The sequence below is a fragment of the Phodopus roborovskii genome, unplaced genomic scaffold (assembly GCF_943737965.1).
Source record: "Phodopus roborovskii unplaced genomic scaffold, PHOROB, whole genome shotgun sequence".
NCBI classification, from domain to species: Eukaryota; Metazoa; Chordata; class Mammalia; order Rodentia; family Cricetidae; genus Phodopus; species Phodopus roborovskii.
Genome location: NW_026126516.1, coordinates 10,981,221 through 11,007,997, shown reverse-complemented (window position 1 = coordinate 11,007,997; position 26,777 = coordinate 10,981,221). Strand labels below are relative to the sequence as shown.

At 43.8% G+C, this 26,777-nt stretch overlaps 1 protein-coding gene across 1 annotated transcript in view; it reads right to left on the bottom strand.

Moving 5' to 3' along the window:
• Positions 1–1,738: 1,738 nt before the first annotated feature.
• The window catches only part of Rcor1 (REST corepressor 1), a 75,966-nt gene continuing 50,927 nt past the window's right edge, over positions 1,739–26,777 (bottom strand). Inside the window, exons 4-12 of the mRNA XM_051196635.1 lie at positions 22,573–22,625; positions 18,699–18,860; positions 17,189–17,307; positions 15,484–15,562; positions 13,131–13,325; positions 8,372–8,449; positions 8,108–8,165; positions 7,028–7,257; positions 1,739–5,691 (exon numbers count right to left, since the gene is read on the bottom strand). Of these exons, the coding sequence (XP_051052592.1) occupies positions 5,650–5,691; positions 7,028–7,257; positions 8,108–8,165; positions 8,372–8,449; positions 13,131–13,325; positions 15,484–15,562; positions 17,189–17,307; positions 18,699–18,860; positions 22,573–22,625 (1,016 nt within the window). The 3' untranslated portion in view covers positions 1,739–5,649. The remainder of the gene's footprint in view (positions 5,692–7,027; positions 7,258–8,107; positions 8,166–8,371; positions 8,450–13,130; positions 13,326–15,483; positions 15,563–17,188; positions 17,308–18,698; positions 18,861–22,572; positions 22,626–26,777) is intronic.

Here is a 26,777-nt window from a genome sequence, read left to right as displayed (position 1 = left end):
CTGGGCAGTTAAGGTGCTGTGAGGAACTTCTATCTGTGGTGATTCAGAAACTGATTAAAATCATGTGTGTATATGTATGTACACACCACGCAACGCCGTGTAACTGAGCCATATCCCACTTAGCCTTTAGTTTTCCAGTTTGTTTGTTTGGTTTTGTTTCTCTGTGTGGCTTTGGAGCCTGTCCTGGAACTGGCTCTTGTAGACTAGGCTGGCCTTAACTCACAGAGATCCGCCTGCCTCATGTAGAAGAACGGTTCCTGATTGGGGCTGAAAGAGATGGTCAGTGGTTAAGGACACTGACTCTTCTCACAGAGGACCTGGGTTCAATTCCCAGCATCTACACGACTGCTCACAACTGTCTAGAACTGTAGTACCATGCAATCTGAAGCCCATACACATAAAATAAAGGAAAGGTTCCTGATTGTGAAGGGATGGATCAGGAAAAGGAGCAGCGCTGGGGATCAGGCACTGGTGTGTTTGGCCAAGGCATCAGCTCCAGCAAGCAGATGCCTGAGGTGGCCATGTTGGCAGCGACAGGGTTGCAGGTGGCCAATGTCAGGGTTTCTACTTTGGTGATCAGACACAAAGTACAATTCACTGAGGTAAACAGTTCAAAGAGAGGCGATGGTGAATGCTGCACGAGCCCACGACATACAGGCACTAACCCTCACAGGTGGTAAGCGTGGAAGAGTCTGGAAGAGAAAGGCCAGGGGCTGCGCAAGGTGTACAGCTGTATCCCTTCCTATGGGGCAGGGAAAAAGGACACACAGCCCAGGGGCAGAGACTAAGCACACTGAGATCCCTTATCAGTGAGACTCGACAGCCTAAGTTGTGAAGTCAATGGAGAGCATGATCGGTATGGCCTTGACTCCAGTAAGGCCAGCAATCTGACCGCGTGCAATGATGTACACGGCCCTCTCTTCAAAGGCCGCACCTCCTAAGAAGCTGGGTACTAGATTCAGTGCACAGAGCATGGAGTCTGTGGGCCAGCAGCTAGGGGCAGCCTCCAGACCTTTCTTTGGCCTTCCTGTTTGTTCCCTTTGGCCCTGGCTTGGACATGAAGTGAACAGCTTTGCCCTGCTCCGCTCTCTCCGTGGTATGCTACCTGCCCTTACCACACATCAAAGTGAGAGGACCAACAGACGACACTGCCCAAAAGTCTGAGGGCAAACGGCTACAACCTTCACAAGTGTGGCCAGTGACCCTGCCTACATAAGTTTATCGACCTTAGGCATTTATGAATGCAGAGAAAGCTCACTGATGCATTATTCCAGCCAGGAGAGGGAAGTTCAGAGGCTGCCAGTACTCCTCAACTGCTCAGGTATTGAAACCAGAAACAAAAAAGGCAATAGTCTGCCCCGTCACTGCCTTAGACCAGGGACTATGCAGGGCCGGTCTCTAGGACCCAGTCAAAGCCTGGCTAAGCTGACAGAAGAAACACTTCTTTTACCCAACCTCTATTCTTAAGACCATAACACCAAAATTTTTATGAAATATACACTGTACTTCTGATGCCTGGTAACCACACACATGAAGATTATCAGAATAATAAGAGCAGTAAGAAGCAATAATAATAAGATTATCAGAGTAATAAGAGCACTAGCCTCCCCCCACCCACAGCTGTCTGCCTCACAGGGTCTTATACTGGGGCAATAACACCATCAGAAATCCAAGGCCGGCTTGGAAGGGGAGAAAAACATCCCACTCTGTAGCAAGATAGACATGGGGCTGCAGAAAATTGTTTTGTTTCATATTTTATTACATCAATGGCTTGAAAATTTTTATTTAACTTCAGCAAATATTGGAAATAGAAAAATGAATTCTGCAGAATTTCACAAATAAATTTCCCAATCTCCACTAACAAATGTTATAATCCAATGGCTAAGCAGTTATAATGCTATGGACATTCACCACAATAACTGTGCTGAACTAGAAAACAAGCAAAGAGAGACATGGAAATATTACTTACAACAGCATTATTACAACATAGTTTCTTTAAAATTTAACATGGATTTTATCACTCCAAAAGATATACAGCATTTCCGTTATATTTGCAAACTTAACCTTATACATCTTTTAAAATCTTGAAAAAATTTTAAGCAATCTAAAAAGCACTTAGCAAAGTTTTTAAGTCTACATAATGGAATGCTATCCACTCCAGTATAAATTTTCGTTTTAGAGAAGGTGGCTGTAAACACTCACTATTTTACAACATGCATAGACTCTGCTGACCTTCCTTCTGAATTGGAACCTTCCTGCAATTGTGCTTTACTACAGTGAGAAGCAGTTGCAAAGACCCAGGGAGAGGCGGGAGGAGCATTGCACAGGACCGTTAGGCTCAGATGATCCACCTGCCTTAGTCAATCTGGGGCCAAGTTGACTTGATACTGAAAACTTGTACCCTGGGTCACTGGGTGTACAAAAGGGTAGACATGAGAGAAAGACAGGCTGTGTTCTGTCTCTCCTTTGCTTACATGGAAGCAGGGATCCAGTTAGTGTAATGCACTGCTGGGCTTATTTTTGGTGTGCAATTATACCAATAGTACATCTGATATTTAGAAAGATAAAAGCAGGGTATAGTTGCAATTTAAAGTGACAACGAACTCACTTAGAGCGGTGTGTGGTACTGAGAAAACTGTATAAACAGAAAACAACTGCTTAATTAGTCCACAGCAAACGTTCTCGCCTTCGTTTTTGTGAGTAAGGTTGTGACCATCATTGTGTGGGCCTTGTAAAAACTGCCAGAAGCCACCATTAGGAGCTGCCTTGACAGACAAAGAGACGGTGACAGTGCTGTGGGGCATGAACCTCTGCTCCTGCTGACACAGCGCCTAACTGAGGCTGGGCCCCAGCGAAAGAGCTGTTACACAATCGATCACCGCTGCCGACCAGTCAACACAATATTCAAGTAACAGGGTGTTTATGTGGGTAAGCAAAAAGAATTACCTAAACACTTTACATGTCTACATAAAATTAAATAAAACAAACTTTTAATGCATACGCAATACAGTTTATATCTTTAGGGATCTCTAAACTAAAAGTTAGACTATTATTTGTGTCCATGATACTATATTTTGCACAATAACTTATATTTAGAAGATTTTCCCACAAAAATATATAATTATGACATTCACATTGATAATTTTTAAGAACGCAAAGCTTAAGTGACATTCCATCTGAAGCAGGCGTCATGTCCAAACCTAACCTGCTGATGCACCTAATTTTTGACATGTTGAACAGTCACAGTTCAAGACCAGAGCCCTCAGCTTTGAAAGCTAAGTGATTTCTTGGATTTACATCACTGCAGACTGTGTCACGAAACGTTTAAAACATGAAGACTATTCCAACATCAGCCAGACAAAGACCCCCTTTGTCTAATGAAAATGGCATGCCTCTTTCCCTTGGAGAAAAAGCCAAAACCAGCTATTCTGATCATAGTCACTCTGACACCCGACTTGTCCCGGCTGCTTGGAACCAGGAAGACAGTACAGAGGAGCCTGGTGCCTGGCGCTGCGCTCTGCCCATCGCACCGACAAGGAAGAACAAATCTAAAGTAGCCCCAGCACAAAGACAGACGTAGAACCACTGGCAGAGCGTGAAAGCCATTGTAGCAACCATCCACACTGCTTCTGCTCACCGAGAGAGGACATGCAAAAAGCTAGGCGAGCAGAGCTTTATCAGGCGCCTTAGTGTCCCTGTGAGTGAGGCACAAAGTGCGGGCTGACCTCTGACCCCATCATGTTCTCCTTCCCCTTTGTGTTACACAGCAGGTTTATGATAAAAACACAAAAGAAAGTGGATTCCTCGCTAGTGTTAGTCTGTCACCTGTCCCTATAGAGCAGCAGTGGGCTGTGCCTTGCACTGTTCCACACACTCTTATCAATGGGCACCTGGTGTGGGACAGATGAACAAAGTCCCTCTACACTCTCCTTTGGAATGACCTTTCTCCAGACCTCTCAAAAACAATGTACACCCCACTCCCAATCTAGATTTCTATAGCTGAACCTCTTTCTAAAGAGAACATCAGCTAACTTTAAAAAATTATTTAAAAAAAAAAAAAAAAAAAAAAAAAAAAAGGGAAGGTGCTTAGGAGTCAAAAACATCGAATTTTAATTGCATATTTTAAATTCTTAAGAACTCTGTTCCTATCTTAAAGCATCTACTTTTTTTCTCTCCTCTTTTTGGTATTGAAAGCAGAAAAAATATTCAAACACTGCGAACAACAACAAAAGATATTTCCACATGGTTAGTGCAGTCTCAACTGGCCATGGATGCTAGAACGCAGTCTGACCGGCTGCCCCTCAACCCCTGCAGGCCCACAGTCTGGTAAGAGAGCAAAAGTGATTCTGGAAGTCTCAGAACATTTATTAGCAATCTTCGCTTGTTCCCAGTCTAAACAGATGGTATCACATACCACTCTGTAGACTGGTTTGCATGCTGGTCTCACTAAGCAAAACATCCATCACTTTTCTGTCCTATCTGCTGCTAAAAGAGAGGGGATGGTGTGTGTGTGATCACACCAGCATATAAATGACACATAGGACACATGGAGCGACACCCAATGGGCAGGCACACCAAGAGTGAGCGCTAAGGGGGCGCAGATCTAAGAAACCACCCCTAGCTTCCCTCATGTCCTCTCCTGAGCCGACCTGACGTTTCAAGTCAAATCTGCTGAAGCTCTCCCCATCTGCTACACCTCAATGATGTCATCTTTGGCAAGCAATAAACGTTAAATAAGACACTTGAACAGAAAAGTGATTGATAACATGGTTGCCAGGAGGAGAAGGCACCAATTCCAAATTACAAGCACCAGGTACAGTGATATGAACCAGATTTCTCAGAGTTGGGTGATGATAGTGGTAGCTGGGGAATCAAGAGGAGGTGGGTGTACCCCCACCCTGGGATTCCAATGCTGAAGGCTGAAGGCAGAAAGAAAGCATTGAGGTCCACGCTCCCAGTAAGCTACAATGTCAGGGACAGCTGCTTCAAATGAGCTTTTATCTCTTGGAAAGGGAGAAAGGGGAAAGTTAGGAGAAGAGAAAGGGGAGAGGAGCCACCTGATTTCTCCACCATAATTCCACTTTCTGTTTAGGGAAACAGGAGTTATACCAGGGAGCTTGGTATGAAAAAGGTTATGATGTGGTCTGCCAATGGGCTGTGATTTCCAAAGAAGCATGATATTACTTAGGTGGCTTCCCCAGAGAAGGGGAGAAATCTTCTAGAAGGCCTATGAGGCCTTCTGGAATTACACTATGCACAAAGTAGAAACTGCAGGCCATGCAGGAACAGAGCTGGGCCTTTCATCAAGACTACCTGTTCTGAAGCTGTTGACTGGGAGAGCTGCCACTGTTGGGGCTCGGGGGAGCCAACTGGAGGGTAGGTCCCAGACTCGAGGGAGGTGTGCAGGCCATGGGTCCCCCAGCCCTTAGGCAGAATGAGATGCAACAGAGCTCTCTGGGAAGTCGTGCCAACATGGAGGAACGAGCAAAGAATTAAGGCAGATGTAGCACAGGACTGAAGTGTATGCCTTTTTTGGTAATAGCTGCTTGTCCACAGAGATGTGATGCAGATGGCTAGGTGATGTCTTGTAATACCTGATATCTGGATAACATGTCGCCCATACCAAGTGTTCAAAGCTACCAGCAGTTTTCATGAGGCAGATGCGTATCTTACGTCGAGGACAGAAGCAGCCTGAAGGAGGAGGAAGGGAGGAAGAGTGAGGCCAGCCAGCAGCAGCCCCGGTGGGATCCATGAGCGAGAGCAGGCGGCACTGCAGGGGAAGCATCGCGCTCCCGGGGTGGGGATGCTGACCACCTTCTACTGCCCTTCTCTTTCTGAGCATCCTTTTCTGCAGAGCTACACAGTAACCATAGTTCCTGGTTAGGTAAGATAGCTAGGAGACCTGCATGCATGTCATCACAGTACCTGGAAACAGGCCTGCTCAAATATGCCAACTAATAACAACATACACTCCTTGCTCTGACTTTTCAGTGCCTCCTACAAGAGCACAGGGCATTAGAGAAGCTAATGTGTTTCTAAAGGAGCAGTTAACACTTAGGCAAAACTTACTGCTAAGGGTGAAATTACCTCATTTTGCTTACATGTTCTAAGTTCCAGGGCCTTCAGACTGGCCCTATACCAGGATAACTTGAGAATGCTGCTCATATTGGAAATGTGTAGGTTCTGACAAACCCTACAGACTTTCTTGTAGCAAGTGCTTAAGATTTTAATTCTCAAAGCTGCCATGATGCAATGCTTTCCTTACGGAGGGGAAGCACCTTGAGGCCCTTCATAGACATGACCTCACTTTCTTTTGAGGCGTTCATAAGTGTGTTCTCTAGGCTAGAGCCCAGAGCAAAGGTGCAACAAACAATAAAAGCCAATCGACTCCAAATCAATGGTTTAAGGGAGTCAGAGAAAGTGGATTTCCTTAGAAAGGTAAATCAATCCTTAAGTTACTGGACTAGTGGACACATCTAGGTTCGTAATGACTGCCTAGCCTTCCCTCATGCACATCTTCTGTAGGAAGATGGGGCAGAAGTGTACAGGGTAATGCCCTACTCCTGGGGTGGGCAGAGGCAGCTGGTAAGCAATCCCAACACAGGAAGTGGAAGATCTGTATCTAGGCTGAGTCACCTTCCTTCCTAACCGACAGCTCTGATGAAATCAGGGTCACTCCCTCCAAAATCACAATGCCAGTCGTTGCCCCAGAAGTTCCAGCAAACACAGGACCACAGCCAGGCCCAGACAGCATCAAAAGCTGGAAGGCTGCTACTGAGCATCCCTTAAGAGCTCCTAAAGGCATACAGACTCATCCAGAAGGCCAGCAGTCTCTAGCAATGGCTAACACTTGAGACCTGCCCAATTCATAGGACACAACTCAACAGTCCCTGAGTGTGGAGGGAAGCCAGGAAGGCATTATGTTGTCTGCAGGCCAGTGACAAGCTACTGGAGTCAGCTGCTTAGTGACATTTCAGCAGCCTTGAGCATGGCCTGCAGGGAGAACACCTCTTCCTTCCAGACTTACCTCATCTTCTTCCTCGGGGATCTTGACGGAGCTATCAGGGGACTTGACAGGTTTCTGGTTACTGGGCCCATTGGTCTCATCTTTACCATGTTCTGCTTCCCATTCTTGTAAAACTTCATCTATGTTGAAGCGACGCCGATAATTTACAAAAAAGTTTTTCACCTGAACGACTGACTTGTTCCCAATCACATCTGAGATCGCCTGAAAATCTCGCCCATATTTCCTGATGGCTAAGCACAGAAGAGAATATTTTTAAAAAATAATTTCAGCATAAGAGAAAACATTTGTATTCATTTTTATGTGTGTGAAAGTTTTCCCCATACGTATGTGTATGTGTGTACCCTACTTGTGCCTACAGGGATTAGAAGGTGCTAGAGCTTCTGGAACTAGAGTTACAAGTGCTTATGAGCTGCCATGTGGGTCCTGGGAATTGAACATGCACGCACGCACGCAGGCACCCCCGCAGAGGTTTTAATCAGACACTATCTTAGCATGTTACAGCAGTAGAAAAGCATGGCAGTCATCATTAGCAATAGCTTACAGGTGACAGCATATATAATTTAGTAAAATCCTGCCCACTAGAAACCTTTCTTAAAGCATGCCATTATCATACAAGTTGCTGAGGTTCCTGTCAAGAGTCTCATGACTGGACATTCTGCTTTGGCTTTTCAGAACCCTAAGTTTGAGAAACATTTCCTGTCTTAAAATGCTAATACTTAGCCAGATGGTGGTGGCACAGAATTTGGGATTAAGAGGCAGACGGATCTCTATGAATTGGGGGACAGCCTGGTCTTTAGAGTGAGTTCCAGAACAGCCATATAGCATAGAAAAAAACAAAAATGAATGAATGAATGAATGAATGAATGAATGAATGAATGACATGGGTTGAGGATGTTTCACAGTGGTACAGCATCTGCCTAGTGGGGTTCAATCCTCAATAACAACACATGCATGCAAATACACACACAAGGAGAAAGCTATGATACGCTAATCTTCCACACAAGTGAAGTGACAGCATGGAACATAACATGTCCCTTACATTTATCACAGTTCCTGGCTGCTAAGGAGAGCCCCCCATACCTTGTACGGCGAGAAGCTGTTCTTCTGTAGTCCATCGTGCGTTGCATTTCTGAATGACCTAGATACCCAAATGGATTGTCAACTTATTAAATGCATTTTATGGTAGTTTAATGAACTTTTATTCATGTCTGGATTTTGATATAAACTAGGTTCCAAAAATTCTGCCTCTATTTTTCTAAAACAAGGCATATTGGAGACATGTACCAGATACCAGAATTTCAAGCACATAAACTCAGCCTAATTCTGAGATAAATATAATCCTACCTCTGGAAGTCGGTAAGGCTCTATTCCACCATCAAGCTTTTCTTTAAGAGCACTGTTTGTCTGCTTAATGTTCTGAATCTAAGAGAGAAAAAGAATTTTATTTTAAAAAGAGAGCTAGAAAAAACATTTTTGATGGGGAAAATGGCAAAATTCCCATAAGCCTAACTGACCACTTGTAGCATCTTTGTCTTCTCCCAAATTACCCTTTTTCCTGTATTTTTGCTTGACTCGGTATACCTAGCTTTTCTGTGTGTGTGTGTGTGTGTGTGTGTGTGTGTGTGTGTGTGTACGTGAGAGAGAGAGAGAGAGAGAGACAAAAATTAAGCCACATTATAACTCTGACTTTTAGAAGCTTTTTAAAAACCAAAGAAGCTGTTAAAAAAAAAAAAAAAAGCCAAGGAAAGAACTGGGTGGGTGATTTTGATTAATAAAACATCAAAGGTATTCAGGAGCAGTAGATGTCACTAAAAAAGAAATCTTGCCAGCAAAGTAATATTTAAGAAGAGTTTGGAGTAGGAAAAGCAAGGCAGACCCTTCTTCCTTGTCCTGGAGATTAGCACAAGAGCATCCTCTAACACTAATGCATAGCGACACACACGCACGCAGTCCCTACTTCACTTTTAAGACAACAGTCTTGCTGAGTTGCAGCATAGCCCAGACTGGCCTTAAACATGTTATCTTCTATCTCAGCTTCCTGAATAGTGCTAATTACTGGCCTATGTCATCAGGTCCTGCTTACTTACTATCCTGTTTTATTTTTTCCTTTCTTTGAAAAACTACTATGGTGAGTGTGTGTGAGAGCATGCTCGCATGTAGGGTCAGGACACAGCTCAGTGTAGCAGCTTCTCTCCTCCTGTTGTGTGGGTTCTGAGGAACTCAGATAGTGGCAAACACCTTAACCTGAGCCACCTTGTCAGTCTCCACCTGGCGTCCTAAACAGCATACATACATACATACATACATACATACATACATACACACACACACACACACACACACACACATATATATATATATATATTTTTTTTTTCTTTTCATCTGCCTTGTTTACTCAAAACTGAGTTTCACTGTGTAGCCTTGGCTGCCCTTGAACTCACTCTGTAGACCAGGCTAGCCTCAAACTCACAGAGATCCACCTACCTCTGCCTCCTGAATGCTAGAAAATAAATAAAGGCATACACCACCACCTCTGGCTCCTATATAATCTTGTAAAACTCCATTTCTGTCAAGTGCTTATGGGGTGGGTTATTTTTAGAGACAGGGTCTTACTCTGTAGCCCAGGCTGGTTGCAAACTTGTGGCAATCTTGCCTTAGACTCAAAAGTTCGGGACTAAGAGTAAGAGTTGGAGGCTAACCGGGCATAGAGAGTAAAAACCTTGTTTTCAGAAAAACCACAAAGATGGGTGGAGAGGTGAAATTTAGGATTTGGGAGTCAGAAAAAAACAAGTTAGGGACTAGAGAGATGGCTCAGATGTTAGAAGCACTGGCTGCTCTTCCAGAGGTCCTGAGTTCAATTCCCAGCACCACATGGTGGCTCACAACCATCCATAATGAGATCTGCTGCCCTTTTCTGGCCTGCAAGCAGAACACTGCATAGGTAATAAATAAATCGTAAAGGGGGGGAGGGCAGAAGTTAAAACAGGCTACTTGTCAACATTTTGCCAACTGGACAGGAAATTAAATCAAAATCAGGATAAGGCTGTGTGTGACATTTTAAGAAAAAGAAATAAAGTAACACACATGGCTGGCCTCCCAAGCAAAGGTACAATTTGTTTCTACATTATCTTGTTCACAGGGACCTCTCTCTTCTGTGAGACCATTCTCCACTCAGAGAAGATCTCCTGCCACGAGCTTACCCACTGTCTTTCAAGTTGCTCTGTTCCTGAAAACCGGGATCAGAGTGCAGGGTGCTGGCAAGGAGCAGTCCAGGGCTCCTGGCACAAGGACCCGCCCCTCCCCCCCCCCCAAAGCTTCCATTTCCTTTCCTTACTTCCTTGAACATAGACTCCAGGATTACAGAATGACTTTTGCAGCTTTCACAGAAGGCAAGAGCAAAAAGCTGAGACTCTTGGATCCCTAAGCACCCTGACAAGAGCTGACAGCAGTGGCCGAGGCAGCCCACAGCAGAGCTCCCAGAACTGGGTTAACCAGGGCTCCTGTCTCTCCGAGGTGAGTGCTCCCTGAGGTACCAGCAAAGTAACCATCCCTGGGACTGGCTGTCATTCTAACTCTACAAGTACAACTAAGCGCCTGCCTCCTCACTATCACATTAGGCTCTAAGCCCTTCCTCTTTAAAATTGCCAACCCGAGGCATTATTTCAAATTAAATACACTCTAGTCCTTGACCCTGCTGAGAAAAACAAAGAATGTCCTTTGATGCCACAACAAGCAACAGAGGAGCCTCTGCTTCCCTCGCAGCCTCTGGTCCTCCCTGGCAGAGTTCTCCCACTACAACAGCTCTGGCACAACCCCAGCACATCTGCAAGGATCAGCCCCCAGGATTAATCTCTTCATTTGAAAAGAGGTCTCTAGGAAGATTAAGAGATTCTCCTCAGGTCTGAGCATAGCTGTGCTGGCAGCAGGCTACAGAACTGTCCTGACGATGGAAGGGTGCTTGGCCCCCTCATCCTGTGCCTCCTTGAACCAAAGGACAGACAGAGTCATCGTCAGTTCCATCTTTCTGGAGACCACCAGACTGCTGGTTTCCAATCACTCAGTCTTAATTAACCAAGAGGTGGAGGAGAAAGGGGAAGAGGAGAGTACAGGAGAAGGGAAACCCTAATGAAAGACCCATTCTAAATATTGAGACTGACTTTTCCACTTAAATGCCACTATGCAATCAGATTAAAATAATGAGCCCTTTCTATACAGCATGCACAAATAACCATTAAAAAAATAAATAATACCCACAAACTGGCTAGTGGTAAAAGACTGGACAATGTGTGATGTCTCAGGTGTAACTCCCGTTGCTGACACACTCACACCAAGACACTTCTATCACAAGAACACCCAAAATGTACCAAACATCTTGGAGTAATTCTAGGTCTTGCACATCAAAAGTGATACAATATAAAAAATTAAAGACCTACAAAGGTGGAGGGACATACCATCTTAACTCATTAGAAAATACAATACGGATATTAATTTGACAGCTATTAACAAAAATCTTAATCAAAATTCTAGGAGACCTTTTTTCCTCTGAAAATTGAAAAGGTGATACAAATTTGATATGGAAATACAAAGGGACAAGGACAATTAAGACCTAGGAGATTTTACTGCTACACACACACACACACACACACACACACACACACACACACGTACGTTTATAGAGCACACGTTGGGGCACTATACATTTGTGAAGGACAAACAACCCAACAAATGCATGAAGAACACAAAATCAGAATGTCTGTTTTTAAATAAAGGTCTCACTACACTGCAGTAAAAGTACTTTTTTCAGTAAAGAGTACTTGGTGAAAACAGATGCCCATACTTACATGTAACACCACACCCAGGAAAACATTTATAGACTGAAGATCAAAACACAAAAGCTGACACAATGATGCTAAGATAACACTCAACATATCTCTGTGAGTTCAAGGCCAGCCTGGTTTACAGATGAGTTTCAGGACAGTCTGGGCTATACAGAGAAACCCTGTCTTGAAAAAAACCAAACCAAAACAAAAAAAAATGTATTTATTTTTATTGTATAGGTGTTTGGCCTGCATATATGTGCATCAGGGTAGGTCAGAAGATCCCCCAGATTCCCTGGGTTCCCCTGGAATTACAGATAGTTGTTAGCTATCATGTGGGTATTGGGAATCAAACTCAGGTCCTACGTAAGAACAAGTCGCTCTTAAACACTGAGCCATCTCACCAGCCCCTGGAGAAAGTTCTTACCAGGATTTAAAACCTACCAATCTGAGGGGAAAGATTGAGAATTTCAGAGAATGTCATTAAAGGAGTGGGGGCAGGACAAAGTGGTAAATGATCTAATGGGGCAGGTGGGGAACAATTCACAATTCACCAACTGGAAAGGAACATTCAAAAAGGAAATACAGAGACAGAGGCAGGTGGATCTCTGAGTTCGAGGCCAGCCTGGTCTACAGAGTGAATTCCAGGACAGCCAGGACTACATGGAGCAACCCTGTTTTGAAACAAAACAGAACAAAACCCCAAAACAAGAACAACAACAATAAAAAAAAACCCTCAAAACAAATCAGAATAGTGGCCCTGTCTGGGAGGTGGTTCAGGGATGAGGGACATAAATGGAGTTTGACAGGCTTGAGGGGAATAGCGGTGAGGTGGTACTTCCTCTGGTCCACACAGGTTACTTGAGTGGGTTGATTCATTACAACACACACAAACACACAGATACACAAAGTAATTATTTTAATTTACATAAATAGCATTTCTCTCTATAAAATAGCTCAAGTTAAAGGTAATTTTTAGATCTTCTGCCCAGTTCCTTAGAAATAAAATGTTCTTGGTGATGTCCAGAGGGCTTGACAAGTAGACGTACTTGCTGTATGAGCCCGGCAATCTGAGTTCTATCCTAGACTTCATGAAAAGGCAGAAGCAAAGACTCAACTCCACAAATCTGTTTTCTGATCTTAACACATCAATCACACATACTCAGCAACCCCCAATACTAACAAAGAGATATTTTAAAAAGAGAAATAAATATACTTCTGACGTCTCTGAGACGGGAAGGCCTGGGTAGACAACGATGACAGCCACCACACCGGCTGGCCGGTACCTGTCTCTTGATGGAGACCAGCTCCATGTCCAGCTGTCTCAGCACAGTAGCTGCTGCAGTAGCATTAGCAGACACGGCTTCCACGTCTTCCTGGGAAAGAAACATTCCCTTCGGAGGCTTCCTCTTTGCTCTGTTTTTAGCTTGTGTGCTATGCTTTTCTTTTTTGACCTGAGGAACTGTCTCAGTAGGGGGCACCTGCATGACACACATGTTTGGTAAATGAAATAAAAAAACAAAAATGTCAAGCGGATAGTAGTAAGCACGTGTTTTTAACATGGCCCCAAACAATCTCAAACAACCATCATTCTTATCTATGCACCCTAAGGAGAAGCTTAAAGATCAACCCTGACCATGAACACTTTATACAACACTTTCTTCTTCTTCAACAGCAGCTTTTCTCTTCCACTTCTTCAGGCCTCTTGATAAAAACTCTTACGAGTTTTGTGACTGTGTAGTTGTCCATATGACATGCAGATAAGTGAGTCATTTCATCCCCAGCTAGGCACACTGCATGACAGATCACCTCTGCTGGGTGTGGAAGGGTGGGGAAAGGAGGTCTGTAATCTTTCCATTAATAAATATAGACTTCAATATGAAACAGGCATTTCATATATCACTTCTTCTTAGACAACATTTAGTTTTTGGAGTGACCTAACTTTTTACTGCTTTCTCTAATATCAGTATCTTCAGGGATTAAGACTATAAGGGTTTGGCAAAAGAAGGAATGTCTGGCAGCCATAGCATACGGTTTTAAGTTGGGGGGGGGGGGATCTCTGCAATCCCAGCATTTGGGAGGCAGGAGCTCCAGGTCAGCCTCAGCTACGCATCAAGACTGGACCCGACCTTGTCTCCCCCCCCCCCTAAAAAAAGATACAAGGATAAAGCTGAATATTTCAGAAGGCCTTCTGCTTTATACTTTTAAAAGACTAAATTAAATAGATAATGAAACAATGATGATAGCATAAATTCCTTAACTATGTGGTAATAAATAACAGAAGAAAATAAACTATATTCTTTATGGCATTATGCTATTTCATAAAGATTACCTATTGGTTTATGTGTGTTTTAATAACATTTTCACTGTAAGATTTAATCTACTTTTTCAGTCAGAACTTGTGCCACATAAAAAAGAATTACAAAAAATGACAAAGCCAAGCTTATTCATTTAAATTGTTGTTATTAAAAAAACCTAATAAATAGCAATACACCAAAACAAAGCAGAACTCCAAGTTCACTTCATTCCAAACCTAACTGCATTAGCCCCAGGGCCATGTTATTCAGATACTTCTGAGACACTGGGAAGAGTCATCCAGAGACCCACGTTGGTGAGTCTACTTAAAGAAGCTGTATTATGTACCACACAGATACCTTGGGGCAACAATTCAACTTTTAGGAATTATTTTAATGGAAAAAAAAGTGTAAAATATTTAGGTATGTGATCCATGAATTCAGTATTGTTCACAGTAGTATGGACTTAAGCTAAAAAGCTGTTTATGATCTGTTAATTCTGAAAGGTTCATATGTTGTGGTAATAAATGGCTATGTATATGAATATATTTAAAATAAGTTTTTAAAACTAAAAATTCTGAATTATGTATACCTATGGGCATTGTATGTCACAGAGAAAGTTGTCTCAAAAGCTACCAAGGTGGTGGCACATGCTTTTAATCCCAGCACTCAGGAGGCAGAGGCAGGTGGATCTCTATGAGTTCGAGGCTAGCCTGGTCCACAGAGTGAGTTTCAGGACAGGATCCAAAGCTGCACAGAGAAACCCTGTCTCCAAAAAAACCCCAAAAGTTACCAAGATCTAAGGATGACTATGGGCGATGGGGTGGTGATTCTGTAGTCACTGTAACTCCCTCTTTTTGCAGGACTCCATTACCTATTCTGTTATGAAAAGCTTGTAGCAGTGCTATGGTCTTACAATTCAGGTAGCCCAGAGCCTTTTATTTTCCCAAGCTTAAATAGCCACTCCCACGATTACAGGGCAGGGAGCTGAGGTGCCTGCCCTGTTTCTGAGTGTCAGCTCCTCCCAATGCTAGCAGCTTCCTGGGCCTCCTGGGTCCCTCACAGCCATGTCCAAGCAGACCCTGGACAGTGGTAGTGAAAACCCTGAGCCCTGAGGAGCTGAGGAGCCCTGCCAGCCCCTCACAGAGGACCAGCAGACGCGGGCTTTCCCTAAGGGCTTCTTCCCTGTGATCATAGACAGACACCACTGAGATCCTATGAGGGGAAGCTGATTCCATCTGAACCTTTGGACTCAGCACTTAATACACTCCTGTACAAGAGGCAGGAGGTACTGGTAGAGCTGGTAATGACATTTACTGCCTACAAATGTTAGAGAAAAAAATACCTCCTTTTTGTTTTCCTTGTTTGGATCAATCTCAATGTCAATGGGGTTGCTTCCATTTGTTTCTTCCAGTTCATCCTCACTGAAAGATAAGAACAAATTACTGAAAGGTTACTCTATATTAACTGTTTCACATAAAAACCAAACAAATAGCAGAGTCAGGTGGTACACGCCTTTGATCCCAGCATTTGGTGAACAGGCAGGCAGAACTCCTGCGTTCTAGGATAGCCAGGGCTACACAGAGAAACCAAATCAAAATAAAACAAAATTTATTCTAAAATAGTTCTATAAATCTACAGTCTCTCTTGAAAAACCAAAACAAAATTTATTCTAAAATAGTTGTAAACATCTACAGACTGCGAGACGAGCGTTTTTATAATTGATACAGAATTCAACTTCGCAGCTCTTCCATGGCGCCAGCTCTCAGCCCCCCCAATGCTGCTTTCCTGCCTCTTCATAACTCTAACAGTTATGAATCTGATTTCAGGAAAGGGCCTTTTGCCCTCAACCAAGAGGCCATGATCCCAGGTTGGGAGCCAACCAATGTTGTAGCCTAAGTGATGGAGAACTTCTAAGGTTTGCTACCAAGTGTCCAAGCCAACTCCAACATCGTTCTTTTGTACTGTCAAGAGCTTGCGTTTGATTCTCAGCTGAATTATCAAATGTAGACAGCATCTACTTTTCCTCATAGTTATTTGCTGGAGGGCCAGGAAAGAAAGGTCTCTGAAAAACTGAAAAGTATGCAGACATGAACTTCCACTGCACTGCAAACAGACAGCAACAAGAAAGCGCCCAGACTCAATCTTTCTGCTCATGGCCACAAGTTTTACAAATACATTGTCGTGGTATTTCACATGCTTTTGCCTGAGGCAGTAGACTTCCATATTTTAAAATGAGACCACTGAGTCTCTCTTCAACACCAACTTCATACTGTGTTTCAGGATTCTTTCCCAAAGGAACCCCACCTCCTCCCAAGCTACCAACCATTTTTATTGCTCTCTACCGCATGTAAACTGAGGAAGCAAAAGGTAAGACACACCCTTCCTTACTAAAGCTTAATAAGTTATCCTTAAAATGAGCATCCAGGCTGGGAGGCAGGCTTAGCGGTAGAGTCCTAGCCTCCTACCACTGCAAGGCCAGGGGAGGGAGGGAAGGAGCAGGGGGAAGCTCTCCTGTGATGTGCAAGCTCCCATGACTGCCCCCCCCCTTTTTTTTCTTTTTCTTTACTAGGCTGGCCTTGAACTCAGAGATCCTCCTGCCTCTGCCTCCCAAGCGCTGGGACTAAAGGCGTGCACAGACACCGCCCGTATGGCCTCCCATATGGTCTCTTCTTGAGCTGCTTTTGTTACAGCAACAAGGGAAGTAACTAATACAAAAATCTAAATTATTTTTCTTCTTTTTTAAAGCAAGCTAAACATAAACAAACGCCAAATGACTTTTTTGTTATCATACTCGATAAATTATGACCCATGAAACAACAACAAAATCCCCTTTAATTAGGAGGGGTCACCTTAAGAGGAAGGAAGGAAGGAACATGTTAAAGTCCACTGACTGTAGAACAGAGATCTACAGTGGGACTTTGGTGTCTACTGCCTCGCTCACTAGCTTTCCTCCTGCACCCACCAGCTCCTAGAACCCCATGCTCAGATGACGTCCCTAGAAGCATGCTCACCCCATGCTCAGATGACGTCCCTAGAAGCATGCTCACCTCTCTTCCCGCTCCCGTTTCTGCTTCCTCGCATGACGATCCATCACACTGGTTTTGGTTCTCGTTTTCTTCCAAGAATAGTAAAACTTCACCAGACTTGCTATGGATTTATCAGGAAGCTAAATGCAAAACACAATTTGTGTAGATGTGAAGCTGGTGTTTGCCAATCAAATGTGCTTAAGACATATTTCATAAGGATCATTCTCCTGTATTTTAAAATGTATTAAAACCAGGCAGTGGTGGCTCACACCTTTAATCCCAGCACTCGGGAGGCAGAGGTAGGTGAATCTCTAGGCCAGTCTAGTCTACACGGTGAGTTCCAGGACAGCCAGAGCTACAGAGAAACCCTGTCCTGAAAAGAAACAAAATAAAATAAAATGTATGTAAAGGGGGGAAAATCCTCACAAAATGCATTGTCCTTTTTAAAAATTTAACTAAAAACATCACATATTGAAGTTGACCAGACTCAAAGACCCCACAATTTAATGAACTACTCAGAGCAACCATTCAGAACTGAAGTTGTGGGGCTTCACAAGGGATTTTTAAGCTTTTAATATCAAATATTAGCTTGTTTTTCATTTTGTTTCTTCTTTAGGTTTTCAAGTCTCTGTGTAGTCCTAGAACTCACTCTGAAGATGAAGCTGGCCTTAAATTCAGAGAGCTCCATTTGCCTCTGCCTTCAAATGCTGGGAGACTAAAGGTGTGAACTACCATACCACTTTAAACTAGCAAGCCCCAGCAAGTCTGTGACCTCCTGCATTGGAGATGCAGCTACAGACTTGTTATGTGGGTTCTAGGGTCTGAATTTTGGTCTTCATGACCAAGTGAAGGAAACTCTCTTAACCACTGAGTCATCTTTCTAGCTTCAGTATTAACTTTCACAAATTCATTTTAACATTTAAAACAGGCATGATTAAATTTTAATCTGGAATAGACTAATAGCTTTCCGGAGAGTAAAAACTAAGCAAACCTTCCACAGACAAACAAGGATTTGAGACATTCCTTCAAAAACAATCATCAAAGATCCTTTCTGTTGGTGTAGCCTTGTGAGGACTGCAGCTATAGGGTTGGGGGATGGTGTGGATGTGTAGACCATAAGCTCAGAGTAGAGAATGCTTCACCCTGTACTGGAAATACTGAACCACACACTTTTCTTTTTGTAAGCTACTTTTCCTACAGAAGCTTTATTCAAAAGGAAATACTTGGGGCTAGAGAGGTAGCTCAGTGCTTAAGAACAAGCTGCTTTTCCAAAAGGCCCTGGGTTCAATTCCCAGCACTCAGATGTCAGTTCACAGGTGTTTGTGATTCCTGGTCCAGCGATCTGATGCCCTCCTCTGGTCTCGGTAAGCACCAGACACACAAGTGGTACATACACAAACATACATGCAAGCAAGACACTCACACACAAAACAAATAAATGAGCTGTTTGAAGTTGATGATAACCCTGTCTTACAACATATACTGTGACATATAAGAAGCAAAACCAAAACAGAACAAATAAACTACTCACCATTTGCTGGATTCTATGAAAAGTTTTCCCATGAAAGCTAAAAGCTTGTTCAAATAAGACTTTATCTTCTACTGTCCACTCATCTGGAAAGGGGGTGAAGTTGGGCAAATCGGCCAGTGATTTTTCAATATTATGTTTATGCCAGAAGAGCATCCCAAGAGCCTAGAAAAATATGTATCAGCAAAATTTTAGAACAAACAAATAAATGTAACATGAAAATGGGAGTGAGGTCAGCGTGTTTATGCCATATAGGTGAAAAAACACTTGCCTCATAGACATTGAAGTTACAGGCATCAGTTAAGATACATGTAACTCTAGCCTATCATTCCAAGCACTTCTTAGCACACAGCAATGGTATTGAGCACATGCCCAATGCTCGCTAATACCCATGCCCAAGGCTCATCAGGGTGTGGGACAAACACTGGCTGCCCATCAGCGGCTCTCTGCTCTCCACCTCCTCTGTTCCAGGCCCTAGCAACCAACTGCTGGCGATTCTGACTACTCTGAGTGAGTGCCTCAAAGGGTCTCCCCATGAAGTCTATGCTTGCTCCAAACTCTCAATCCTCCTGACTTACTCTCCCAATGCTGGGACCACAGGTTTCTAGCTATTCCTTCTGGTTGCCACAGGGATCACATTCAACACTCTGAAGCTGTGAGATTTGAATTTGAATTTATATGCGGTTTCAACAAAATACAAAACTTGAGCTTCTTGTACAACCATTCCATCCCTTTCAGTTGTAGATATCACAGAATTCTATCTTTCCATAGGGTATGTCCAAAAAAAAAAAAGGAAGCTAACTTTGTTTTAATGAGTCATTTAGGCTATATGGAAAGAGTCAGAGCTACACCCACCAAGGTAGTAGCCCTGATACTGGCTTTCCCTAGCTTGCTACCTTGGCTCTAGTCTTATTCCTTTTATCTGGCTCTGAATTGCTGTCTAGTGTGCTTCCCTTTCTCCGCAGGATCCTACAGCGTTCTTGAAGAGCACGTTTAATGCAAAAGGCACGCTGAGTCCTTTTATTTTTTTAAATCTGTATATGTCTTAATTAAAAACTTTATTTTGCTGTGTGTGCATGTACAAATTCATGTGTATCAATGTGCAGGCATGCTAAAGAACTCATGTGGATGACAGGACAGCTTGCATGAGTGGATTTTCTCCTCCAGCACATGGGATCTAGAAATGGACTCAGGTCATGAGACCTGGTGGCAAGAGCCCTTACTCAGCCGAGCCGCCGCCCCAGCTCTCTCCCCCCCTTTCTTCCTTCCACTGTAACCCTGCCTGAGCGGACAGACGTCCTCCCCTGAGCGGACAGACGTCCTCCCCTGAGCTGAGGACCTATCCAACCTACACAGACAATTCTTGCTTCAAAGTTTTTGTTTTTCTTTTACCACTTCAAATACATCAGATCACTGTCTTTGGAGCTCCCAGATTCCTGATGACAAATATGACACCCTTATTGGTGATCCCTTGCATATCACAAATGGTTTTATTCTGGCACATTTGGCTTTTGAATGTTTCATACTAAGTCTTGGTGTGGGTGAGTTCATCTTGAAGTATGTTGACTTGTTTTTAGATGACTTTATCAACTTCAGAAAGTTCTAACCTCTCAGGCCCCTTCAAAATCTCTCCCCATTCCTTCTGTCCATCTTCTTCTGAAATTTCCAAATACTTACTGTTCACGCTTGTTCACTCCCCCACCCCTTTCAACCTCAGTAAGTTTAAGTTTTCTTGGGCTAGGGCTAAAGTTCAGTAGTAGCATACTTCATATATATATATATATGTGACAGTACCTTTATTTATTTAGTATACAGTGTTATGCCTGCACTCCAGCAGAGGGCACCAGATCTCATTACAGAAGGTTGTGAGCGCCCATGTGGTTGCCAGGAATTGAACTCAGGAACTCAGAAAGGGCAGTCAGTGCTCTAAAACTCTGAGCCACCTCTCCAGGCCTGTAGAATACTTCTTTAGCATGCAGGATGTCCTGATCTTCCACCCTCCAGTACCACAACAATAAAACAAACTGCCCTGTGTTTAAAGTCACTGATCTGCCTGTTCAAAATGGCCTTCTTTAGGATAACTGCTTCAAAGTCTTGAGTTAAGAAGTGGGGTGCAGCTCACTCATGGAGAATTTGCCTGGCATGTTCAAGGTTCTGGGATTACCCCTAATACCACCTGGGCATGGTGTGGTGTGCATGTGTTCTGACATCAGGTCTTTTTGAGAAACAGTTTCTGTTGGTTTAATTTTCTTATGTATGAATTTTTCAAAATGGAAAGTTCTATCCTAGAGGAAGCCTCCTTGAGATTCAAAAAGTAAATAAAAAAGTTCCCAAAAATTAGTTGCAAGATTCACAAGCATCTCCGTTCCTGGTTATGCATACAACAGGGATTACTAGGGAGAGAGGACTGTGGGCTGTCAAGGTGCCTGGAAATGATGCAGGGAGCTCCAGGGATGGAGCTTGTGTGAATTGTCACTCATGCTGAGGTGGGCTTCTCAGTGATGCCTGTTACGATGGTTACTTTTAATTGACAAATTGACAAAGTCTAGACTCCCCTGAGAAGAGAATCTCAATGAGGGACTTTTCTACAGTGGGTTGGCCTATGGCTGCCTGTGGGGGACTGCCATAATTTAGTTTCCTGATGTGGGAAAACCAAGCACAGCGTGGGCAGTGCCATTCCCTAAGCAGAGGTCCTGAGCGGTGAAACCAGCTGAGAGCAAACAGCAAGCTCACGAGCACGCACATGTCCACTTCTAGACGTCTCTTCTCTATAGATATGATGTGACTAGCTATTTAAAGTTCTTGCCTTCACTTCTCAGCATGATGGACTGTTACCTAGAATTCTGAGCTCAAATAAAATCTTTCCCTCCTCAGTTGTCATGCTCCTGAAAGTCACCCCAGGGAGCTCCCCAGCTGGCTGCACTAGGTTTGATGGGAACCTTTGCTGTGCTTTAACTGGGATGAGAGGGTCACTTCACACCTCCCCAGGAGACCCCACAAAAGGGCTTCTCCAGCCAGTGGCGCTGCCCTTTGCTTCCTCAAAGTCACTTTAGCAGGGAGAGGAGCTCAACAACAGGGGGGTTCAGTCATATGTCATCACAGACTTTTAACATGGGAGACAGGGTATGTTTTTGTGTGCCCTAGTTCCTATAAGCTACATGCAAGCTGCTGCAGGAATACATGTGCAGGGGCTTATAACAGGGCTACAGGCAAGGTAGTCAGCTATTACCTTTCTGTGGGTGGAAACTAATGGAAGCTGTAAGTCTTACAGCCAAATGTGCTAACAGTTATATCACAGGTGTTTCCAACCCTGCTGTAATGCACACTGTGTAACTTGTTCATGTTGTGGAGCTCACCGAAAAACTGGCTCTAGAAGCCAGTCTGTGTGCGGTTTCCCTCCCGTGTTAGGCTCAGTATGTTCACCTTAAGATGTCTTACAGCTTCATCTGGGGATGGGCTGGAGATGCTCCTAACTCTATTGTGACAGGGAGGGAACAGCAAATAGCCTAAGACAAAACCATTAAGGCTGAGCACAGCTAGAAGGCAAACCCTTTCCAGAGGTCACCATCATTTATCCCACCATACAAAAGTGCCTGCAGCGGGAAAAAAAGTTAGAAGTTCAGCTCAATTGAGAACTCTGTTTGACTGCCTCAATTACCCATCAGTTTCTGCTGGATACTGTAAGCAGCAAATCTGAGCATAGGACCATAAGTCATTATACAATCGAAAGACACTATATTTTTTGATTCCAATGAGCCAAGCACCTAACTGGCATCCGTTGGCGTGTGTCCCCCCAGTAAGACACTAGCCCACAGGAGCGCCCTGAAGGAGGGGCGGGGCGGGGCGGGGCGGGGCTGTTGTGGGAGCGTGCACGCACCTGTTCCATGTTGTACCCGTGCTTCTCCTTGGCAATGGCGATGTACTCATCCACTGAAAAACAGAGGGCACCAGTGAGCGCTTGAGGGCAGCAAGACCACACTCGCCTGAGCTGACAAGTCTCTGTACAACCTGCCCTGCTCAAGTGGAAATAAAGATAGCATCATGCAATATGACCCTAGTATGGACCAAATGAATAATACTTCCACACAGTGAGACTATGAACCTTTTCTGCTCTTACCTGTGTCCTCCAGGATTTAAAACTTACTTAGTACAGAAGGGAATGGGACGGGCTGAAGAACGGCCCAGTGGTTAGTGGTACCAGCTACTCTTCCAGAGCACCTGAGTTTGAGTCTCAGCACCCAGACGGCTAACAACTGCCTGTAACTCCAACTTGGGGACTGCAGGGATCTGGCTCCCTCTTCTGGTTTCTGCTGTAATCCCCACATACATGGCACACACACAACACATATACATATAAATAATAAATACTTTGTAATTTTTTTATTAAAAAAAGAAAAACAACACAACCCTACTGTAGCTACTCTTGTTTGTCTGAGACAGTATCTCCCTACATAGCTCAAACTGCCTCTGGTAAAGCCGGCTGTTACACCACGTTAAGACAGTCTTTGGTGTGCGCATCTACTGGGTGCTCTGAGCCTGTGATAACTAACATGTCCAGCCCTGACAGCCATGAAAGAACCGCTCAACTCCAGTGTATCCACATTTTTTTGCCATTATCCTCGAAATCCAAAGCTGAGACAGTCTGCTAAGTTAATGCCAGTGGTATCTGTTCTGGAAGGTAAAGAAAGGCAGCGTAACTCAGGTGTGCTCACAATCTAGGCTCTGCCTCTACTGATATCACTTGCTTGCAACAGGGTCAAGGCTGGCCCTGAACTTTTGGCTCTATAGCAGTGTCTGGCCCCACAATGTGTTACTTTAATGCTTCTTTAGCAATTTCTGTGTCCCAAGTATTTAATAAAAACTATAGGTTACTATTGGTTATACTTACCTCCATGAGTGGTACCCAAAAAAGACATCAGGCTTTAAAAATTAAAGTAGGAGTTGGGGCAGTGGTAGTGCACGCCTTTAATCTCAGCCCTCGAGAGGCAGAGGCAGGCAGATCTCTGTGAGTTCGAGGCCAGCCTGGTCTACAAGGGCTAGTTCCAGGACAGGCTCCAAAGCCACAGAGCAAGTGATGAAAACAGGTGTGCATTATTCAAAAATCCCCTCATGGTTAACTTAAGGGAAAATAAACTTTCCATCTAAGAAATTCAATTTTGTGCTCATACAAACAAAGATTTAAAAGTAGATGAAATGGAACAAGAGAAGCACAAGTTTCCCTATGCTCCAAAAGATGAGGGCGAGGAGGACTTCTCTAATACCATTTTATTTTATTTTATTTTATTTTATTTTATCTGAGACAGAACAGCTGCTCTATATAACAGTTCTGGCTATCAAAATGACTTTTTGTTTGTTTTTGAGACAAGTTTTTTCTGTGTAGCCCTGGCTGTCTCAGAACTCACAGAGATGCCCCTGCCCCTGCCTCTGGAGAGCTGGGATTAAAGGCGGGCAGCACCAGGCCATCTCCAATACTCGTGTTTCAGCCACAGTCATCTTGATTCTGCCCAGAGTTCACCGAGAGCTCATCTCAGGGTTGGGGTGGAGCCCTGTGCAAGGCCTCATGGGGAACCAGGTCAGGACTGTTAACAAAGGTCACAAAGATAAAAGCACTCACACTGCTGGCCTTCCCAGGGCCTCCTGCTCACTCTTGAGAGAAAAGAGGCTGCCTCTGATCGCTAGAGCGACACCAACATGCAGGTCAAAAGCATTAGGGTCAGCCAGTGGGCCACCTCTCTCTGCTCTAAAGCAAAGCACCACAGTTCAGTGCAACAGTTGATTCAACAATGACATCAAAACAAACATGGAAAGCCATCTGATGATAGTTGTAATGGTTACAGATTCGCACCATTGTGACTGTAAAACAGACTACATTAATCCGTGGCTTTTTAGGGGTTGGGGTACTCACTTATTTTGCTGTAGCCTGAACAGAGTAAGAAAATACAGCCATGATGAGGGAATTTGATAGGAGCTGAGGGCAAGTAATAGAAAAATGGCTGGTGTTAAGCTTTATTTCTATATTGTTTTTAACCCAAACAAATAATGCCCTTAATATGAGTAGTAGGAGTTTCCAATTCAATCGCAAGAGAGGAAGAATACAGTGCCAACCCTAACCCACCTTTCCCTCCCTAAGACCCCAACCCACCCTTCCCTCCCTAAGACCCCAACCCACCCTTCCCTCCCTAAGACCCCAACCCACCCTTCCCTCCCTAAGGCGCCACAGAGATTTGGCTGCTTTACAAAGACTGGCACAATGACACCGTGAGACAGGCTAAGGACAAAGCTTACAGCCTCAATGGAGCTTTAAGAACAAGGTCAAGATTTGCAGTGGCACTAGGTATTGCAAAGGAAACAGGGTAGCAGTTTCTCTCGTAGCTCAAATAGTGCATGTCAAGCATTTTTAAAGAATTCAATGCTATTATGTAATACTGAGGTGTTGCTCAGCAGAGTGTTATGCCGAGTGTACGTAAGGTCCCGGGTCAAATTATCAGCACAACAGAATAAGGAAGATACCATGGCATCTCCTTTTATTATTATTAAGGAAGTTATCCCAAGACTCACATAGAAGCAAAAGGAACATTTAAGTACAGCAGCTCTGCCACCTGGTGGGCACAGACAATACCACAGCTAACATCTGAAGCCTGACTATCTCTAAGGGGAAAGGGCACAAGACAAGTTAGAAATAAGATGAATAAGATACTTCTTATTCTGGTCTTACAAAACAAAATCTCACTGCATAGAATACCCCTCCCCCAGATACCCAGTAAATAAAATGGCGGAAACAAAACAGATGACTGCTCCACACAAGGCCATGCACGTTATGGTCTATTTCTAATCTGAACTGTACCTCTGTGTCCTGCATCAACTTATTGTACAACTGGAATAACAATGCCCTGTTTTCTAGAACTCAATTTCCATTTATCAATTAAGAGTAAGCAGACTAGGACTGAGTGTGGTGGTGTTAACCTCTGTAGTCAGGAGGCAAGTGAATCTCTGAGTTTGAGGCCAGACTGGTCTACATAGTGAGTTCCAAATCAAACAAAGCTACATCATCCCTTTACTCTTCCATATCACGTCAACTTACCTGACTTGTCCCTAATCAGGAAGTTGAATATTCAAGGCAATCTTACTGATTTCTATTCCTACCTGGCTGTATATGCTATATGTAATCCAAAGGAAAGAATCAAGATCTGTATAATCATAACAGGAAAGAAAGGGAGGGGAGGGAAAGGCAGAGAAAGAAGACACACTGATCATGTGTCTACTCCTCATGGCTGATTATAATGGAAAGAGTCCTGGGCCGTAAGTCAAAGCCCTTGGCTTATCCTAAGGACCTGCTAGCCGAACTATAAAACAAGAATGCCTTTCTTCTTCAGTCCTTCATAGAGTATAAGAAGAACACTTAAATAATCATTCTATCTGAACATTTTTATTTTTACAGTGCTAGAAATCAAACCTAGTTTTACCCATGCTAGGCGAGTGTTCTCCCACTGAGCCATATTTATTTCTAGGCAAAAAACATATTCAGGGCTCAGAACAGAATCCAGGTCTTTCGATGTTAGATTAATTCTCTGCCACTGAGCTAAACCTTCAGCACCTAGTGTATATTCACACCTCGAAACAACCTTTCCATGGCTACAGACTGCCTTAAAAACCACCCATTTCAAAGCAGCCTCTGATGAGGCTTTAAGCAGGACAGTGGCAATCAAAAGGCTGTTTTTAGTCTCTGAATCCCAGTGCTGGGAGCAGCTTACCTGCCTTCAAACCCTGGCTGGGTGTGGAGGGAAACAAGCCGCATCACACAGGAAGCTCTGCCAGATAAACTTCACCCAAGTCACTCGCTCTTATGCCTGATTCTCCCAGGGACAGAGCTAGCAAAAGGGAGGGAAGCAGCTTTCTATTACAAACCCCGGCACTTTCAATGCGGCCGCCTTTTGGGATTTCCCTTCATCCAATAATACAGACCCTCTCAGTGGGCAATGCTAGATCAACAGGCTCCTGAAGAGCCTGCAGCACAAGCTGCAACAGAAGAGTCTATAATAAACTAGTCTACTGTATGTGATTAAGTCCAACAGGTCTTTCACA